The 22,036-nt window shown below is 43.2% G+C and overlaps 1 protein-coding gene across 7 annotated transcripts in view; it reads right to left on the bottom strand.

The window, feature by feature from the left end:
* Positions 1 to 22,036, bottom strand: part of rasal2 (RAS protein activator like 2) — a 105,603-nt gene that overhangs the window by 22,825 nt on the left and 60,742 nt on the right. For all 7 annotated transcript variants that reach the window (XM_071361971.1, XM_071361972.1, XM_071361970.1 and 4 more), the window contains 2 exons: positions 13,443 to 13,549; positions 973 to 1,085 (listed from right to left, as the gene is read on the bottom strand). In XM_071361971.1, coding sequence (XP_071218072.1) covers positions 973 to 1,085; positions 13,443 to 13,549 — 220 coding nt within the window. The remainder of the gene's footprint in view (positions 1 to 972; positions 1,086 to 13,442; positions 13,550 to 22,036) is intronic.

The following is a 22,036-nucleotide window of genomic DNA, read 5'->3' as shown; positions in this document are numbered from 1 at the left end:
CACTGGCTACTGCTGGCTCTAATGCCTCTAAAGTCCACTTTCACTACTCTGGCTCACGGGGCAGGCAGACGTCATCCACGTGGGCGTACAGCCCTACACAGTGACAGATGTCATGTCAGCCTGAGCAAAGCTCGACAGTACTATATGCACGTAGCCTACCAGCTACCCGCTCAGCCACTAGCATAGATAGATACAGTACTTCTCTATGGCCGCTAGCCTGTTCATCACTAGCTCTGTAGGTTACAATCTGCACAGAACAGTCAGAGTGAGTGAGTATCTGTGTAGTGGTAGAAGCTGCATATTTTGCCTGGCGCACGGAGCTGCATATCAACACAGTCGGCACGGCCCTCGGCAGGCAGCAAAGGGCCCAGCGTGGGGAAGACCCCCCCTCAGAGCAAAGAGGAAGCCCGCCAGGCAGGGCACTGTCTGCTGTCCCTCCGCCCCCCTCCTCAGAACAAAACTATTCAGCAAACTCACTGCAGCGTTGAGAACCCCAAATATATCAACATTAGCCCCCTGTTCAGACCAGGAGGAAGTGCACTGTGGATTACAATTGTCTTGGTCTCACATGCATGGATACAACAACGCCTAATTGTCCTATTATATTGACCGTATGCGAGGGAGGGAAGAAAGCAGTCAGGCTTACAGTAAGGCCATTATTTCACATGCTTATAATCCTGGAATCAAAGACAGATCTCAGAATAGCACTCAGGACTGATAATGGCTGGGAACATAATGTAAGATATGGCTATCTTCTTAAAAGCCTGTACAACCCCCCCCCCGCCTCTCTTCCACATTTTAATATCTACAATATCAGCTATACTTTGGTGGTGAAATATGAATAACCAAATGATGATCAGTAGATAGGCCTAAATCCACTCCGAGAGGCAGAATTAAGAAAAGAGATGTGAATTCAGTTCCTTGGTATTAAAACATAAAACAAATATGGAAGGAGATAATTGAACAGCCTACCTGTCATTTTCTGAAGGTCTCAGGGAGGGCAGTCTGAAGCTGGTGTTACGGTCCAGTTTGGTCTGACTCTTCGTCCGCTTTATGGATCCCTTCAGTCGTTTGCTGAAAAACCCCTGAAAGACACAACAGAAGAAATTACCTTCAGGAGAAGTGCTACACTCAGAGACGCACATTTGTTAGTTTGTATGGCTGTCTCTACTGTGGGCATCAGCAGGTGTTGCAACTAGTCTGTCTGCATTGGGAGAGCTGCTGTACCAATGAATGGCTAATGTGTCACACCGGTCATAAACTCTGTCAGCTCAGAATTTCTAACAAATGTTGTGTAATGTGTAGCCTACATAGAACGAGAATGAAGTTTTGTACAACACTATCACTGTCTTAGACTTTTGTTTGCTCATTTTGTGATATAGTAACTACAGTGTGACTGACCAGCTGACCACAATGACCAAGTTGGGGAGTGAATTCCATTGTCATGCTCTGGTGACACATAGGAAACTGAACAGCGTGTCTGGTAGTGTATTGTGAAATAACCCCAGTCAGACTGAATACTATGACGAGGTCACATTGAAACCAATAGGGGTCTTGAGTCAGAGCTGAGACAGGGGTGTATTCAGTGACCTTTTACCCCAGTATTACTCACATCTAACACCCAATCACTTCCTTGAGCTTTTTCTGCTTCATTTACAGTGAAGGCTGAGATATCAAATTAAACATGATCTGGATATATAGTGGGGCAAAAAAGTATTTAGTCAGCAACCAATTGTGCAAGTTCTCCCACTTAAAGAGATGAGAGAGGCCTGTAATTTTCATCATAGGTACACTTCAACTATGACAGACAAAATGAGAAAAAAAAATCCAGAAAATCACATTGTAGGATTTTTAATGAATTTATTTGCAAATTATGGTGGAAAATAAGTATTTGGTCAATAACAAAAGTTTATCTCAATATACCCTTTGTTGGCAATGACAGAGGTCAAACGTTTTCTGTAAGTCTTCACAAGGTTTTCACACACTGTTGCTAGTATTTTGGCCCATTCCTCCATGCAGATCTCCTCTAGAGCAGTGATGTTTTGTGGCTGTTGCTGGGCAATACGGACTTTCAACTCCCTCCAAAGATTTTCTATGGGGTTGAGATCTGGAGACTGGCTAGGCCACACCAGGACCTTGAATTGCTTCTTACGAAGCCACTCCTTCGTTGCCCGGGCGGTGTGTTTGGGATCATTGTCATGCTGAAAGACCCAGCCACGTTTCATCTTCAATGCCCTTGCTGATGGAAGGAGGGTTTCACTCAAAATCTCACGATACATGGCCCCATTCATTCTTTCCTTTACACGGATCAGTCGTCCTGGTCCCTTTGCAGAAAAACAGCCCCAAAGCATGATGTTTCCACCCCCATGCTTCACAGTAGGTATGGTGTTCTTTGGATGCAACTCAGCGTTCTTTGTCCTCCAAACACGACGAGTTGAGTTTTTACCAAAAAGTTCTATTTTGGTTTAATCTGACCATATGACATTCTCCCAATCTTCTTCTGGATCATCCAAATGCTCTCTAGCAAACTTCAGACGGGCCTGGACATGTACTGGCTTAAGCAGGGGGACATGTCTGGCACTGCAGGATTTGAGTCCCTGGCAGCGTAGTGTGTTACTGATGGTAGGCTTTGTTACTTTGGTCCCAGCTCTCTGCAGGTCATTCACTAGGTCCCCCCGTGTGGTTCTGGGATTTTTGCTCATCGTTCTTGTGATCATTTTCACCCCACGGGGTGAGATCTTGCGTGGAGCCCCAGATCGAGGGAGATTATCAGTGGTCTTGTATGTCTTCCATTTCCTAATAATTGCTCCCACAGTTGATTTCTTCAAACCAAGCTGCTTACCTATTGCAGATTCAGTCTTCCCAGCCTGGTGCAGGTCTACAATTTTGTTTCTGGTGTCCTTTGACAGCTCTTTGGTCTTGGCCATAGTGGAGTTTGGAGTGTGACTGTTTGAGGTTGTGGACAGGTGTCTTTTATACTGATAACAAGTTCAAACAGGTGCCATTAATGCAGGTAACGAGTGGAGGACAGAGGAGCCTCTTAAAGAAGAAGTTACAGGTCTGTGAGAGCCAGAAATCTTGCTTGTTTGTAGGTGACCAAATACTTATTTTCCACCATAATTTGCAAATAAATTCATTATAAATCCTACAATGTGATTTTCTGGATTATTTTTTCTCATTTTGTCTGTCATAGTTGAAGTGTACCTATGATGAAAATTACAGGCCTCTCTCATCTTTTTAAGTGGGAGAACTTGCACAATTAGTGGCTGACTAAATACTTTTTTGCCCCACTGTATATATATGCAATTGTTGTTCTTTTATGACTTAATTCAATGGTTGAAAGAAGAAACTTGTAACTTTGAAATTATTCATAGCCAGATATTGTATATCTTGGAGTAGTGTATAATGCTTACCCTGGCCTGTATATTGACATAGGATATGGTAATGCAACACAGAGTACATATTGTGACCTCTGACAGTGAGAGAGTATTGCTAAGTCTGCACAGGAAAGCCATGTTACTTATTAGCAAAGCTGCAATAAACTCTAGGAAGTGCACTCCACTATAATTAGGTGTTGATATGCTTTGTAAAATTATTCACAATGAGGAGAGGTAGAGAGAAATAAAACATTTTACGTCCACAGAGAGGACAGGTACAGGAAGTCTGTCAGCTTTTTGTCATTCTCATTCACCTTGGCAGTGTGGAGGAGGTGAGTTTCAAACAGCTCATTTTCAGTCAGAGACAATAACAGCACAAACCTCTCCCCTCTGCTCCCATGGGTGCCTGAATTTATAAAGCCTGTCGTGTCAGCACAAGCTGACGGCAGTCATCACTTTGACTTGGTCCACAACCAGCACCTGGTTGGGGGATGTTACAGTAGATAGAAGCTACTCAATAGTGAGGGCTAAGAGTGCCAGGGATCTAGACGTCTCTAATTAGAAGTACTGATCTAGACTCAGTGTTGCCTTTTAGATCATAATGAATAAGATTACACAGACCTGATCCTATCAGCACTCCCACTCTGAGACACACACTGAATCTCTCTTACTTGAAACAGCCAGGTTACACCATTGGGAACATTGTGGTGGAAAAAGTACCCAATTGTCAAAGTATAGATACCTTAATAGAAAGTTACTCAAGTAAAAGTGAAAGTCAGCCAGTAAAATACTACTTGACCAAAAGTCTAAAAGTATTTGGTTTTAAATATACTTAAGTATCAAATGTAAAAAATAATTTTTAATTCCTTATATTAATCAAATCAAAATGTATTTGTCACATGCACCGAATAAAACAGGTGCAGACCTTACCGTGAAATGCTTACTTTCAAACTCTTAACCAACAATGCCGTTTTAAGAAAAATAGAGTTCAGAAAATATTTACTAAATAAACTAAAGTATCACAAAATAACAATAACGAGGCTACAGTATATAGAGAGGGTACAGGTACCTAGTCCATGTGCTGGAGAACAGGTTAGTGGAGGTAATTGAGGTAATATGTACACGTTGGTAGGGGTAAAGGGGCAAAGCAGACGGCACCATTTTCTTGTTTTTAAAAGTCATGGACAGCCAGGCCACACTCAAACACTAGGGCATTATTTACAAAAGATGCATTTGTGTTAAGTCAGTCTGCCAGAGGCAGTAGGGATGATCACGTGTTCTCTTGATAAGTGCATGAATTGGACCATTTTCCTGTCCTGCTAAGCATTCAAAATGTAACAAGTACTTTTGGTTGTGAGGGAAAATGTATGGAGTAAAAAGTACAATATTTTCTTTAGGAATGTAGTGGAGTACAAGTTGTCAAAAATGTAAATAATAAAGTACAGATACCCCCCAAAAAACTACATTAGTCGTATTTTTACTTTACACCACTGGGAACATTCCCATATTGCTGTGCAGGTAAAATAGCTTGTCTATAGAAACGTACAAAGATTTAAGCAGACAAACATGAGTCACCTACCCACTAGTGGAAGTAGGCTAGACCCTTTGGTGAATATAAAAAAAACATGACATTGAAAAAAATGTAAGCTATCAGAGACCTTTTTAAAAGTAGAAGTTTTTCTTCAAATGTAGAAGTTGTTCTTCATCTATCCTTAACAAAATCTTCTAAAAGCGTAACAAGAAGCCCTATAACAGGCCAGAAATATGAGTAACGGTGATGCATGGCCCAATTCTTTTGCCTATAAATATCACCAAAAGCATGTCTCTGAGTTTTCGCAGTCCTTTGAGGCACACTCCCACATAGTCTCTGATTAGCAAGCAAAAGTTTTCATATATATATCTCCCATAACACACTTCCATATTTACTTCACAACAACTGCACAGAGTTGGTTCTAGACTTCAAGTCCACGTCTGAGAATGTGAAAAATGCTGATGCATTATGCGAGAAGCTATAGTAAGGTAAGATTTAGCTAGATAAACCCACAGAGCTCCTATTAAATGAGTTCTATGTGTAATTTTATGGATAATCCCTCCTTAGGCCAACACAATAATGACAAGTACTGCTTCACTTTGAGGAGGAGACCAGAATGACATGAATCAGAATGGAGCTCTATGAGAGACGTGGTGGTATAACAGAGAGGGCGGCAGGTAGTCTAGCGGTTAAGAGCGTTGGGCCAGTAAACTAATCCCCGATCCGGCAAGGTGGAAAAATTGGATGTTCTGCCCTTGAGCAAAGCAGTTAACCCCCAACAACAACAGCTCCCTGGGCACCAATGACGTGGATGTCGATTAAGGCAGCCCTTCGCACCTCTCTGATTCAGAAGGGTTGGGTTAAATGCAGAAGACACATTTCGGTTGAATGCATTCAGTTGTGCAACTGACCAAGTATCCCCTTTTTCCTTTCAATAACAAGGTTGAAGCACCCTATTCCCTGCATAGTGCAGGGTCTAAATTACTGCATTACAGTGCATTCAGAAAGGATTCGCGTTCCTTGACTACAAAGTGGGATTAAAATGTATTTAATTGTTATTTTTTGTCATCGATCTACAAAAGATATATGAAAAATAAAACACACATTTATCTGGATTACGTAAGTATTCAACCCCTAAGTCAATAGATGTTAGAGAGTCACCTTTGGCAGCGAGCTTTCCACACCTAGGTTGTACAATATTTGCACATCATTATTTTTGTTGTGTTGGATTTGCCCCAAACATAACACTTTGTATTCAGGACATAAAGTTAATTTTCCAAATGTTTTACAGTTTTACTTTAGTGTCTTGTTGGAAATGGGATGCATGTTCTCAAATATTTTTATTCTGTACCGCCTTTATTCTTTTCACTCTTTCATTTAGGTTAGTATTGTGGATTAACTACAATGTTGTTGATCCATCCTCAGTTTCTCCGATCACGGCCTCATGGTGAAATCCTTGAGTGGTTTCAAATCAAATCAAATTTTATTGGTCACATGCGCTGAATACAACTTTACAGTGAAATGCTTACTTACGAGCCCATTCCCAACAGTGAAGAGTTAAAAATTAAGAAAAATATATATAATTGCTAAATAAAAAAGGAAATAGTAACACAAAAAAATAACGAGGCTATATACAAGGAGTACCAGTACTGAGTCAATGTGAAGGGGTATGAGGTAATTGCCGTAATACAGCATTTACATGTGGGTAAAAGTGACTAGGATATACAGTATAATAAACAGGGCAGCAGAAGCATATGTGAAGTGTGAAATAATCTGTGTGAGTGTGGCGTCAATATCAAATTAAATCAAATCAAATCAAATTTTATTAGTCACATACACATGGTTAGCAGATGTTAATGCGAGTGTAGCGAAATGCTTGTGCTTCTAGTTCCGACAATGCAGTAATAACCAACAAGTAATCTAACCTAACAATTCCACAACTACTACCTTATACACACACACAAGTGTAAAGGGATAAAGAATATGTACATAAAGATATATGAATGAGTGGTGGTACAGAACGGCATGGCAAGATGCAGTAGATGGTATAGAGTACGGTATATACATATGAGATGAGTACTGTAGGGTATGTAAACATAAAGTGGCATAGTTTAAAGTGGCTAGTGGTACATGTATTACATAAAGATGGCAAGATGCAGTAGATGATATAGAGTACAGTATATACATATGAGATGGGTAATGTAGGGTATGTAAACATTATATTAAGTGGCATTGTTTAAAGTGGCTAGTGGTACATTTTTACATAATTTCCATCAATTCCCATTTTTAAAGTGGCTGGAGTTGAGTCAGTATGTTGGCAGCGGCCGCTAAATGTTAGTGGTGGCTGTTTAACAGTCTGATGGCCTTGAGATAGAAGCTGTTTTTCAGTCTCTCGGTCCCTGCTTTGATGCACCTGTACTGACCTCGCCTTCTGGATGATAGCGGGGTGAACAGGCAGTGGCTTGGGTGGTTGTTGTCCTTGATGATCTTTATGGCCTTCCTGTGACATCGGGTGGTGTAGGTGTCCTGGAGGGCAGGTAGTTTGCCCCCGGTGATGCGTTCTGCAGACCTCACTACCCTCTGGAGAGCCTTACGGTTGTGGGCGGAGCAGTTGCCGTACCAGGCGGTGATACAGCCCGACAGGATGCTCTCGATTGTGCATCTGTAGAAGTTTGTGAGTGCTTTTGGTGACAAGCCGAATTTCTTCAGCCTCCTGAGGTTGAAGAGGCGCTGCTGCGCCTTCTTCACAACGCTGTCTGTGTGGGTGGACCAATTCAGTTTGTCCGTGATGTGTACACCGAGGAACTTAAAACTTTCCACCTTCTCCACTACTGACCCGTCGATGTGGATAGGGGGGTGCTCCCTCTGCTGTTTCCTGAAGTCCACAATCATCTCCTTTGTTTTGTTGACGTTGAGTGTGAGGTTATTTTCCTGACACCACACTCCGAGGGCCCTCACCTCCTCCCTGTAGGCCGTCTCGTCGTTGTTGGTAATCAAGCCTACCACTGTAGTGTCATCCGCAAACTTGATGATTGAGTTGGAGGCGTGCATGGCCACGCAGTCGTGGGTGAACAGGGAGTACAGGAGAGGGCTCAGAACGCACCCTTGTGGGGCCCCAGTGTTGAGGATCAGCGGGGTGGAGATGTTGTTACCTACCCTCACCACCTGGGGGCGGCCCGTCAGGAAGTCCAGGACCCAGTTGCACAGGGCGGGGTCGAGACCCAGGGTCTCGAGCTTGATGACGAGTTTGGAGGGTACTATGGTGTTAAATGCTGAGCTGTAATCGATGAACAGCATTCTCACATGGGTATTCCTCTTGTCCAGATGGGTTAGGGCAGTGTGCAGTGTGGTTGCGATTGCGTCGTCTGTGGACCTATTGGGTCGGTAAGCAAATTGGAGTGGGTCTAGGGTGTCCGGTAGGGTGGAGGTGATATGGTCCTTGACTAGTCTCTCAAAGCACTTCATGATGACGGAAGTGAGTGCTACGGGGCGGTAGTCGTTTAGCTCAGTTACCTTAGCTTTCTTGGGAACAGGAACAATGGTGGCCCTCTTGAAGCATGTGGGAACAGCAGACTGGGATAAGGATTGATTGAATATGTCCGTAAACACACCAGCCAGCTGGTCTGCGCATGCTCTGAGGACGCGGCTGGGAATGCCGTCTGGGCCTGCAGCCTTGCGAGGGTTAACACGTTTAAATGTTTTACTCACCTCGGCTGCAGTGAAGGAGAGCCCGCAGGTTTTGGTAGGGGGCCGTGTCAGTGGCACTGTATTGTCCTCAAAGCGGGCAAAAAAGTTGTTTAGCCTGTCTGGGAGCAAGACATCCTGGTCCGCGACGGGGCTGGTTTTCTTTTTGTAATCCGTGATTGACTGTAGACCCTGCCACATACCTCTTGTGTCTGAGCTGTTGAATTGCGACTCGATTTTGTCTCTGTACTGGGACTTAGCCTGTTTGATTGCCTTGCGGAGAGAATAGCTACACTGTTTGTATTCGGTCATGCTTCCGGTCACCTTGCCCTGGTTAAAAGCAGTGGTTCGCGCTTTCAGTTTCACGCGAATGCTGCCGTCAATCCACGGTTTCTGGTTTGGGAATGTTTTAATCGTTGCTGTGGGTACGACATCGTCAATGCACTTCCTAATGAACTCGCTCACCGAATCAGCATATTCGTCAATATTGTTGTTGGACGCAATGCGGAACATATTCCAATCCGCGTGATCGAAGCAGTCTTGAAGCGTGGATTCAGATTGGTCGGACCAGCGTTGAACAGACCTGAGCGCGGGAGCTTGTTGTTTTAGTTTCTGTTTGTAGGCTGGAATCAACAAAATGGAGTCGTGGTCAGCTTTTCCGAAAGGGGGGCGGGGGAGGGCCTTATATGCGTCGCGGAAATTAGTATAACAATGATCTAGGGTTTTTCCAGCCCTGGTAGCACAATCGATATGCTGATAGAATTTAGGGAGTTTTGTTTTTAGATTAGCCTTGTTAAAATCCCCAGCTACGATGAATGCATCCTCAGGGTGTGTGGTTTCCAGTTTACAAAGAGTCAGATAAAGTTCGTTCAGGGCCATCGATGTGTCTGCTTGGGGGGGAATATATACGGCTGTGATTATGATTGAAGAGAATTCCCTTGGTAGATAATGCGGTCGACATTTGATTGTGAGGAGTTCTAGATCAGGTGAACAGAATGACTTGAGTTCCTGTGTGTTGTTATGATGATCACACCACGTCTCGTTAATCATAAGGCATACCCCCCCGCCCCTCTTCTTACCGGAAAGATGTTTGTTTCTGTCGGCGCGATGCATGAAGAAACCAGCTGGCTGCACCGACTCCGTTAGCGTCTCTTGAGTTAGCCATGTTTCCGTGAAGCAGAGCACGTTGCAATCCCTGATGTCTCTCTGGAATGCTACCCGTGCTCGGATTTCATCAACCTTATTGTCAAGAGACTGGACATTGGCGAGTAGTATGCTAGGGAGTGGAGCGCGATGTGCCCGTCTCCGAAGCCTGACCACGAGACCGCCTCGTTTTCCCCTTTTACGGCGTCGCACAGGGTCGCCGGCTGGGATCAGATCCATTGTATTGGGTGGAAGGCAAAACACTGGATCCGTTTCGGGAAAGTCATATTCCTGGTAGGAACGATGATGAGTTGACGTTAATCGTATATTCAGTAGTTCCTCCCGACTGTATGTAATGAAACCTAAGATTACCTGGGGTACGGATGTAAGAAATAACACATAAAAAAACAAAATACTGCATATTTTCCAAGGAACGCGAAGCGAGGCGGCCATCTCTTTTCGGAGGTATCTAATATGCATGTGTGTGTGTGAGTGTATGTATTATGTGTGAGTGTGTAGGTAGTGTCACGTCTGCTCCCGCTCTTCCCCCCCCCTGGCGCTTGAGGGCGCCAGGCTGCCCTGCATCACGCACGCCTATCATCCATTAAGCAACACCTGCCTTCCCTCGTCACGCGCATCAGCGATATTGGACTCACTCATCATCTGTTATTACTTCCCCTATATTTGTCAGTTCCCCAGCTCTGTTACCCGCTTCTGCATTGTTTTTTGTTCGTGTTACTCGTTTGCTGACGGTGTTCCTGTCTCGTTCCATGTCTGTTGTTTATTAAATGTTTTACTTCCCGTACCTGCTTCGTCTCTTCAGCGTCCATCCATGTGACAGAATGCAGAAGCCATCACACGAAGCATCGGGGAGTACTGGCGTTCCGGTTGGTATGATGGCATCGGCTCTGGATCGCCACCGATAGAACCGGGGGTGCCTAGCCAGCTCGTTGGGCTTCCACGCCCTAGCTGGTTTGAGAGGTTTCCTTGCCCCGGATGGCGCCCATCCCACGTCGGGCCTCAGCCAGATAGTCAGTTTTTGTTTGCCCAGCCGGTCCAGGAGTTTTTTTTTGTTTTTGTTTTTGTTGGTGACGTCGGGGTGGATTCCGCTGCCGATGGAACCGGGGGTGCCTAAACCAGCCCGTCAGGCATCCACGCCCTGGCTGGCTCGAGAGGTTTCGCTGCCTCGGTTGACACCTGGACTCACTCATCACCTGTTATTACCTCCCCTATATTTGTCAGTTCCCCAGCTCTGTTCCCCGCTTCTGCATTGTTTTTTGTTTATGTTACTCGTTTGCTGATGCTGTTCCTGTCTCGTTCCATGTCCGTTGTTTATTAAATGTTTTACTTCCCGTACCTGCTTCGTCTCTCCATGTGACAGGTAGAGTCTAGTGAGTGTGCATACTGTAGAGCCAGTGCAAGGGAGTCAGAGCAAAACAATTAAGATAAATATATTAAATAAATAATAGAGCGGGTCAATGTAAATTGTCCGGGAAGCCATTTGATTAACTGTTCAGCAGTCTTATGGCTTGGGGGTAGAAGCTGTCCGGGTGCCTTTTGGTCAGACTTGGCACTCCCCTACTGCTTGCTGTACAGTAGCAGAGAGAACATTCTATGACTTGGGCGGCTGGAGTCTGACAATTGTTAGGGTCTTCCTCTGACAGTGCCTGGTATAGAGGTCCTGAGTGGCAGGGAGTTTGACCCAAGTAATGTACTGGGCCGTACGCACTACCCTCTGTAGCGCCTTGCAGTCAGATGCCGAGCAGTTGCCATACCAAACCGTGATGCAGCCAGTGAAGATGGTCTCAATGGTGCAGCTGTAGAGCCTTTTGAGGATCTGAGGACCCATGTCAATTATTTTCAGCCTTTTGAAGGGCAAGAGGCATTGTCGTACCTTCTTCACGACTGTGTTTGGACCATTATAGGTCCTTAGTGGTGTGGACACCAAGGAACTTTAAGCTCTCGACCTGCTCCACTACAGTCCCGTCGATGTGAATGGGGACATGTTCGCCCTCCATTTCCTGTAGTCCACAACAAGCTCCTTTGTATTGCCCATGTTGAGATAGAGGTTGTAGTCCTGGCACCACACTGCCAGGTCTTCGACCTCTTCCCTATAGACCGTCTCATCGTCATCGGTGAGCAAACTTAATGATGGTGTTGGAGTCGTGCGTGGCCACGCAGTAGTGGGTGAACATGGAGTACAGAAGGGGACTGAGCACGCACCCGAGGAGCCCCCCGTGTTGAAGGTCAGCGTGGCGGATGTGTAGTTTCGAACTTCAACCCCTGGGGGCGGCACGTCAGGAAGACCAGGATCCAGCTGCAGAGGGAGGTGTTCAGTCCCAGGGTCCTGAGTTTAGTGATGAGTTTGGAGGGAACTATGGTGTTGGACGTTGAGCTGTAGTCAATGAACGGCATTCTCACATAGGTGTCCCTTTTGTCCAGGTGGGAAAGGGCAGTGTGGAGTGCTGTTGGGGTGCTATGTGAATTGAAGTGGGTCCAGGGTTTCTGGGATGATGGTGTTGTGAGCCATGACCAGCCTTTTAAAGCATTTCATGGCTACAGATGTGAGTGCTACGGGGCGGTAGTCGTTTAGACAGGTTACCTTGCGTTCTTGGGCACAGGGACTATGGTGGTTTGCTTGAAACATGTAGGTATTACAGACTGGGTCAGAGAGAGGATGAAAATTTCAGTGAAGACACTTGCCAGCTAGTTAGCGCATGCTCTGAGTACACGTCCTGGTAATTAGTCTGGTCCTGCGGCCTTGTGAATGTTATCCTGTTTAAAGATCTTACATCAGCTACGGAGAGCGTGATCATACAGTTGTTTGGAACAGCTGGTACTCTCACGCATAGTTCAGTGTTGCTTGCCTCGAAGCGAGCATAGAAGACATTTCGCTCGGCTGGTAGACTTCCGTCACTGGGCAGCTCTCTGCTTGGTTTCCCTTTGTAATCCGGGATGGTTTGCAAGCCCTGCCACATCCAACGAGCGTCAGCGCCGGTGTAGTAGGATTCGAACTTAGTACTGTATTGACACTTTTTAATGTCAACATCGGATTGTGATGGTAAATAGACAGCTATTTTAAATTACAGATGAAAACTCTTGGTAAATAGTATGGTCTACAGCTTACCATGAGGTACTCTAACTCAGAATAGCAGAACCTTAATATTGGAGATCGCGCACCAGATGTTGTTAATAAAGAGACACACACCACCACCCCTGATCTTACCGGACTTTGACGTTCTGTCCTGCCGGTGCAAAGAAAAAACAACTAGATTGATATTATCCATGTCCTAGGATGGAATAGGAAGACCATGTTTAAAGCAGAGAGTTTTACCACTGACTGAGCTGCTGAAAGCCCATGGCCATCAATGGGGCTTTGGGGAGTTTTAACTGAAATAAAGTCTAATCAAGTACAGAGAGGGTTGGGTCTGCAGTCTGCCCATATGCTTCAAATAAGGGAAAGACTTCTAGATAGCAAAATAATATAAAATAGCAAAATAATACAAAACGGCAACAAATATTAATGGCTTCCTAATTGCTTCCAACATAACAGTTATTGTACGTCAAACTGTACAAAGAGGCTTAAAATGTCTAATGTGTGCGTTTTTTTCTGAGAGGTTTGTTATAAAGCAAAAGACAAGTTTTCGTTGGACATCCATGTACATTGGACAATAAACATATTTTCTAATCATAACAATAGCACTCACCGGTACTTTGAAGGGAGATGAGTTGGGTACGTCCAGGGATATGTTCTTCTCTGAATTCCCCAGGCCTGAGATACTCCGCCTCCTGGGGGACCTCTCAGCAGACACTTCTGTGGACAACAGACAGAGAGAGAACGAGAGTGAGCAGGAGTAAGATAGAGCGATTAGACAGGACAGACAAGAGGAGTGAGTCTGCACTTTACTCCACTAACTCAATACTACTCAATCAATCTAGCTAGCTGCCTTGGACTGGGGGAGGTTGAGTTATATGAACACAGATTCTGCCACATTCGGGAGAGGGAGCCAGAGTGATGGGTGTACAAGCTGTTGACAATATCTAGATCACCAAGGAAGAGACTGAGGTGGGCTGTATCGAGCAAGCAATTACCTCAGGCCACAGGCTGCCACAAGTCTGTGTTGTGGTCCCCAAAAGACAAGCTATAGCATTGAATTAATGCACTAACTCAAGTAAAAAAATTAAAATAAATCTCAGAATGCTATTCAGAGGGGTTTGTAATTCATTGACATTGAGGTTCCTGCTATAAGGTCACATAGTGTTATTTGCTTCCCTGTAATCCTCTGTGAACATTCTGGATGATAAAATAAAAACATGACAATATTAATCTATTTCTCTGTAGAAGATTTTATTTTTGGTATGTTCTGACAAACTATTCTGTCTCTTCCAGTAAGCTCAGTAAGGTTATGGCTATGTGTGTCAAGGATGAGGATGGACTCAACCCACATTTCATTTTCCCTCCAGTGGTCTCAGTTTACAGTGGCAGGGCAGGGCCATTATCATGGGACTCCAGCTGCCAGCTGCTAGGCCCCAGTAAGGCTGGGCACCGGAGTGTCAGCTCAGCCTAGCCTCCTGGAGCAGAGCTGCCCTCAACTGAAAAACACCACAATTTCTCATCCCTGAGTCCCTGGCTATGTCCCAAATGGCACCTTAATACCTACAGTGGGGAGAACAAGTATTTGATACACAGACGATTTTGCAGGTTTTCCTACTTACAAAGCATGTAGAGGTCTGTAATTTTTATCATAGGTACACTTCAACTGTGAGAGAAGGAATCTAAAACAAAAATCCAGAAAATCACATTGTATGATTTTAAAGTAATTAATTGGCATTTTATTGCATGACATAAGTATTTGATACATCAGAAAAGCAGAACTTCATATTTGGTACAGAAACCTTAGTTTGCAATTACAGAGATCATACGTTTCCTGTAGTTCTTGACCAGGTTTGCACACACTGCAGCAGGGATTTTGGCCCACTCCTCCATACAGACCTTCTCCAGATCCTTCAGGTTTCGGGGCTGTCGCTGGGCAATACGGACTTTCGGCTCCCTCCAAAGATTTTCTATTGGGTTCAGGTCTGGAGACTGGCTAGGCCACTCCAGGACCTTGAGATGCTTCTTACGGAGCCACTCCTTAGTTGCCCTGGCTGTGTGTTTCGGGTTCGTTGTCATGCTGGAAGACCCAGCCACGACCCATCTTCAATGCTCTTACTGAGGGAAGGAGGTTGTTGGTCAAGATCTCGCGATACATGGCCCCATCCATCCTCTCCTCAATACGGTGCAGTTGTCCTGTCCCCTTTGCAGAAAAGCATCCCCAAAGAATGATGTTTCCACCTCCATGCTTCACGGTTGGGATGGTGTTCTTGGGGTTGTACTCATCCTTCTTCTTCCTCCAAACACGGCGAGTGGAGTTTAGACCAAAAAGCTCTATTTTTGTCTCATCAGACCACATGACCTTCTCCCATTCCTCCTCTGGATCATCCAGATGGTCATTGGCAAACTTCAGACGGGCCTGGACATGCGCTGGCTTGAGCAGGGGGACCTTGCGTGCGCTGCAGGATTTTAATCCATGACGGCGTAGTGTGTTACTAATGGTTTTCTTTGAGACTGTGGTCCCAGCTCTCTTCAGGTCATTGACCAGGTCCTGCCGTGTAGTTCTGGGCTGATCCCTCACATTCCTCATGATCATTGATGCCCCACGAGGTGAGATCTTGCATGGAGCCCCAGACCGAGGGTGATTGACCGTCATCTTGAACTTCTTCCATTTTCTAATAATTGTGCCAACAGTTGTTGCCTTCTCACCAAGCTGCTTGCCTATTGTCCTGTAGCCCATCCCAGCCTTGTACAGGTCTACAATTTATCCCTGATGTCCTTACACAGCTCTCTGGTCTTGGCCATTGTGGAGAGGTTGGAGTCTGTTTGATTGAGTGTGTGGACAGGTGTCTTTTATACAGGTAACGAGTTCAAACAGGTGCAGTTAATACAGGTAATGAGTGGAGAACAGGAGGGCTTCTTAAAGAAAAACTAACAGGTCTGTGAGAGCCGGAATTCTTACTGGTTGGTAGGTGATCAAATACTTATGTCATGCAATAAAATGCAAATTAATTACTTAAAAATCATACAATGTGATTTTCTGGATTTTTGTTTTAGATTCCGTCTCTCACAGTTGAAGTGTACCTATGATAAAAATGACAGACCTCTACATGCTTTGTAAGTAGGAAAACCTGCAAAATCGGCAGTGTATCAAATACTTGTTCTCCCCACTGTATATCAGGAGTCAGAAACAGGCTGCCTATGGGCTAAAAAATACAAAAGTCACCAGGAATTCAGGACCTAAGACTGGGGCGAAGGTTCACCTTCCAACAAGACAACGACCCTAAGCACACAGCCAAGACAACGCAGGAGTAGCTTCAGGACAAGTCTCTGAATGTCCATGAGTGGCCCAGCCAGAGCCCGAACTTGAACCCGATCGAACATCTCTGGAGAGACCTGAAAACAGCTGCGCAGCAACGCTCCCCATCCAACCGGACAGAGCATGAGATGATTTACAGAGTAGAATTGGAGAAACTCCCCAAATACAGGTGTGCCAAGCTTGTAGTGTCATACCCAAGAAGACACAAGGCTGTAATCGCTGCCAAAGGTGCTTCAACAAAGTACTGAGTAAAGGGTCTGAATACTTATGTAAATGTGATATTTTATTTATTATTTTGGCAACATTTTCTAAAACCTGTTTTTGCTTTGCCGTTATGGGGTATTGTGTGTAGATTGATGAGGGGGGGAAAACGATGTAATCCAAACAATTTCATCCATTTTAGAATAAGGTTGTAAAGTACATTTTTGGGGCAAAGTCAAGGGGTCTGAATACTTTCCGAATGCACTATATACTTGTCATTTTTGGTCAATGATCTACACAATATACCTTGATTAGATGAGTATTCAACCCCCTGAGTCAATAAATGTTAGAAACACCTTTGGCAGCGATTACAGCTGTTGTCTTTTTGGGTAAGTCTCTAAGAGCTTTGCACACCTGTATTGTGCAATATTTGCCCATTCTTTTCAAAATTCTTAAAGCTCTGTCAAGGTGTTGGGGATCATGGCTAGACAGCAATTTTCAAGTCTTGCCATAGATTTTCAAGCAGATTTAAGTCAAACCTGTAACTTGTTCACTCAGGAACAATCACCATCTTCTTGGTAAGCAACTCCAGTGTAGATTGTACTTTGTGTTGTAGGTTATTGTCCTTCTGAAAGGTGAATTCCTCTCCCAGTGTCTGGTGTAAAGCAGGTTTTCCTGTAGGATTTTGCTTGTGCTTAGCTCAATCCTGTTTCTTTTTATCCTGAAAAACTCCCCAGTCTTTGCCGATGTCAAGCATACCAATACCATGATGCAGCCACCACCATACTTGAAAATAAAGAGGCAGTTACTCAGTGATGCGTGTGCCCCAAACATAACACTTTGCACTTAGTCCAAAAAGTGTATTCCTTTGCAGTGTTTTTTTGCAGTATTACTTTAGTGCCTTGTTGTATACATATGCATGTTTCTGAATATTTTAGTTCTGTATATTTGTATTCTTTTCACTCTGTCATTTTGGTCATTATTGAGGAGTCACTACAATGTTGTTGATCCTTACTCAGTTTTCTCCCATCACAGCCATTGAACTCTATAGCTGTTTTACCATCACCAATGGTGTAACGGTCCTGACCTGTTTTATGTTGTTTTTGTATGTGTTTAGGTCAGGGCATGTGTTTTGGGTGGGCAGTCTATGTTATCTGTTTCTATGTTGGTTGTGGTTGCCTGGTATGGCTCTTAATTAGAGGCAGGTGTTTTGCGTTCTCCTCTAATTAAGAGTCATATTTAGGTAGGGTGTTCTCACTGTTTGTTTGTGGGTGATTGTCTCCTGTGTCGTCGATGTATGTACCATACGGGACTGTTTGGTTGTTCGTTCGTTTTGATGTAGTCTGTTCCTGTCCGTGAGTTTTACGTTTTAGTTATGTAAGTTCATGTTCAGGTTTTCGTCTACGTCGTTTTCTTGTTTTGTAATTTTGGTGTCGTCGATGTATGTACCATACGGGACTGTTTGGTTGTTCGTTCGTTTTGATGTAGTCTGTTCCTGTCCGTGAGTTTTACGTTTTAGTTATGTAAGTTCATGTTCAGGTTTTCGTCTACGTCGTTTTCTTGTTTTGTAATTTTGTAAGTGTTTTGTTTTCGTGTGCCGTCGTGTCAAATAAAGAGATGGCATATTTCCCTAATGCTGCGTATTGGTCCACTGATCCTTCTCTCCTCTCCTCATCTGAGGAAGAGGAGGACAACAGCCCTTACAAATGGCCTCATGGTGACATCCCTAAGCAGTTTCCTTCCTGTCCTGCAGCTCAGTTCAGAATCTTCAATGTGTCTGGGTGGTTTAATACATCATCCACAGCATAATTATTAGCTTGACCATGCTTAAAGATATATTCAATGCCTGATTTGCTACTGTTACCCATCTACCTACAACTGCCTTTCTTTATAAACTTTTGAAAAGCTCCCTGGTCTTTGTAATTGAATCTGTGCTTGGAATTCAATACTTGACTGAGGGACCTTACAGATGTACTGTATGTATGGGGGACAAAGGAAGGAATAGTCATTCAAAAATCATGTCAACCCCTATTATTTAGTCCAAATATATTAAGTGATTTGTTAAGACACATTTTACTTCAGAACTAATTTAGGCTTGCCTAACAAAGGGGGTGACTACTTATTCAATGACTATTTTAGTTATTAAATTTGTAAACATTTCTCGAGTTTTATTTTCACTGACATTATGGAGTATTTTGTCTAGATCAATGAAAAAATGACAAATAAAATCTATTTCAATCCCACTTTGTAACAGTTCAAGGGAGGTGTAGACTCTATATAGACACTGTATGTGTAATCAATGTATGAAATTTATATTTTCAAATACAAATCTCTTTTTGCGCTTAGTTGTGGTCAATTTGCAGTGTCCAATTTATAATTATGTTCCGGCCCCCCGACCATCCGTTTCGCCAAAAATTAGACCCATGGCTGAATCTATATTTGAACAAAAATATAAACGCAACAAATTCATTGATTAATACTGTGTTACAATTCATATGAGGAAATCAGTCAATTGAAATAAATTCATTAGGTCCTAATCTATATTTTTGTAAAGTGTAGTTTCCTACCCAACTTATATAGTGCACTACTTTTGACCAATGTCCTGGTCAAAAGCAATGCAATATATAGGGAATACAGGGCCATTTAGAACACATTCCTAGACTTCCACAGACAGTTCTGCTGCTGCTGCAGCTGTATACCAGACTACCGTCTGCCTTACCAATGCTTCACAGAGCAAAGAAAGCCACGTCTTCCAAATACAGATGTCCCAAACTCTCCGTCACATTGAGATCGCTGGCCGATATCCAGGGAGCTATTGATTGGAAGCTAAATTTAGCCCCTTGAGGATAAGCCCTGTGCGACATGAATGCAGCCTGTGCTGTGAAAGAAGAAGCCAGAACCATTTAATGCCTTGTAAAGAAAACTACTTTTACCGGACAAGATAATGAACTGAGAACGTCTAGGCTAGAGCAACACCCGCATTTCAGACAGGTTGTGAGACACTGCTTGCAGCAGTCAGCTATTAAAAAGGCTACTTTGCAAAGTGCTATATCAAGTTCTTCCTCAGATACTGTCCTCTTGGCACCCCTGGCAGTAGCTCGGTTGGTCTTATAAACATTGCATGCATCATAATTCAGAGCCTAGCATGCATAGCATGCATTTATTTGTAAGCTACAGTACTAGTCAAAAGTTTGGACACACCTACTCATTCAAGGGATTTTCTTTATTTTCTACATTGTACAATAATAGTGAAGACATCAAAACTATGAAATAACACATATGGAATCATGTAGTAACCAAAACAGTGTTAAGTAAATAAATATATTTTATCATCTTTGAGATTCTTCAAAGTAGCCACCCTTTGCCTTGATGACAGCTTTGCACACTCTTGGCATTCTCTCGTCCAGCTTCACATGGAATGCTTTTCCAACAGTCTTGAAGGAGTTCCCACATATGCTGAGCACTTGTTGGCTGCTTTTCCTTTACTCTGCGTTCCAACTCATCCCAAACCATCTCAATTGGGTTGAGGTCGGGTGATTGTGGAGGCCAGGTCATCTGATGCAGCACTCCATCACTGTTATTATTGGTCAAATTGCCCTTACACAGCCTGGGAGGTGTGTTTTGGGTCATTGTCCTCTTGAAAAACAAATTATAGTGGGACTAAGCGCAAACACGATGGGATGGCGTATCGCTACAAAATGCTGTGGTAGCCATGCTGGTTAAGTGTACCTTGAATTCTAAATAAATCACTGACAGTGTCACCAGCAAAGCACCATCACACCTCCTCCTCCTCCTCCATGCTTCACTGTAGGAACCACACATGAGGAGATACTCCATTCACATACTCTGCATCTAATAAAGACATTGCGGTTGGAACCAAAAATCAAACATTTGGACTCATTAGACCAAAGGACAGATTTCCACAGGTCTAATGTACATTGCTCGTGTTTCTTTGCCCAAGCAAGTCTTTTCTTCTTATTGGCGTCCTTTACTAGTGGTTTCTTTGCAGCAATTTGACCATGAAGACCTGATTCACAAAGTCTCCTCTGAACAGTTGATGTTGAGATGTGTCTGTTACTTGAACTCTGTGAAACATTTATTTGGGCTGCAATTTCTGAGGCTGGTAACTTTAATGAATCATTCCCCTGCAGCAGAGGTAACTCTGGGTCTTCCTTTCCTGTGGCGGTCCTCATGAGAGCCAGTTTCATCATAGCGCTTGATGGTTTTTGCGACTGCACTTGAAGAAACTTTCAAAGTTCTTGACATTTTTAGGATTGACTGACCTTCATGAGTAATGATGGACTGTCGTTTCTCTTTGCTTATTTGAGCGGATCTTGCCATAATATGGACTTGGTCTTTTACCAAATAGGTCTATCTTCTGTATATCACCCCTACCTTGCCACAACACAACTGATTGGCTCAAACACATTAAGAAGGAAAGAAATTCCAGAAATTAACTTTTAACAAGCCACACCTGTTAATTGAAATCCATTCCAGGTGACTACATCATGAAGCTGGCTGAGAGAATGCCACTTTTTTGGTTACTACATGATTCCATGTGTGTCATTTCATAGTTTTGATGTCTTCACTATGATTCTACAATATAGAAAATAGTAAAAATATGAGTAGGTGTCCAAACTTTTGACTGGTACTGTACTTGTGTGCTGCTATAGCCCTTTGCTTTAGCTACAGTCAAGGAGTTAGCTAAATATTTTCATAAATAAACTGATAAAACACCCATGCAAATGTACTATGTACACATGCCAACAGAAAGGAACGAGGTTGGTAGCTAGCTAAGTGTGTCACTGTAGAAAAGTATTTATAAACAAAAAAATCCAGCCTCTTAAAAGTTTAGTTCATTTTCGTTTTATTATCTATACAATAGGCTATCATTGATTTTGGGCCAATAGGTCTGACATATTACCTCTTTCAATGAGCTTTCCATTTTGGTAGAGTTATTTTGCCTAAAAACCTTTAGGCCTACCTATAGAAAAAATACATGTTTTGTTTCATGATCTAGCCTTGTTTATCATTAATATTGGAATAATTGAAAAGGCTATCATAATTCATGTTACGGCTAGGCTATATATCAAATTCATTTGAATGAATGTTTTTGCATATTCCAAATGCAATAATCTTTTTTCTTATGAGAGTTTATGTCTGCTTGTTTACATGTTTTCAACTACATTTGAGGTTTGGTCCAACAGAATCGGTCATAAGGAAATTGAAACATTATTTTACTGTAAAAGAGTTGAAGTTAACCTTTCTAACGATACCTTTTTTTTGTCTCAACTCCTCAAATTGTGTGCAGAGAAGACACTACTAAAACAGGAGTATCAATGAACATTGATTCTGGAAAATGAATGCTCAGCTCGTTGCGCGTGGCATTGAAGTAATATGTACCGCTAGCAGCATTTAAGTCAAAGACCTATACTAGCTGTCTAGTCTGTTTATAAATGTACAATAGGCATAAAAACACAATTATATAAAGAATTAGCAAATCGTTCTTATTTTGAGAAATAAGGTAGGCCACTTGATTTCAACATCTGAACAAAGTGGACAGGCTAGCATGCTGTTCATAGAGTTGGAGACGGACAGAAGGGAGTGTTCATAACAATTCAACTGTTCTGCCTTGTTAGCTAGCAAATAGATCCAAGTTGGCTAAACTTGAAATATAAAGATTTGCT

This window comes from Salvelinus alpinus, chromosome 23, assembly GCF_045679555.1.
Source record: "Salvelinus alpinus chromosome 23, SLU_Salpinus.1, whole genome shotgun sequence".
In the NCBI taxonomy this organism is placed as follows: domain Eukaryota; kingdom Metazoa; phylum Chordata; class Actinopteri; order Salmoniformes; family Salmonidae; genus Salvelinus; species Salvelinus alpinus.
This window is presented reverse-complemented; position numbering and strand designations above follow the sequence as displayed.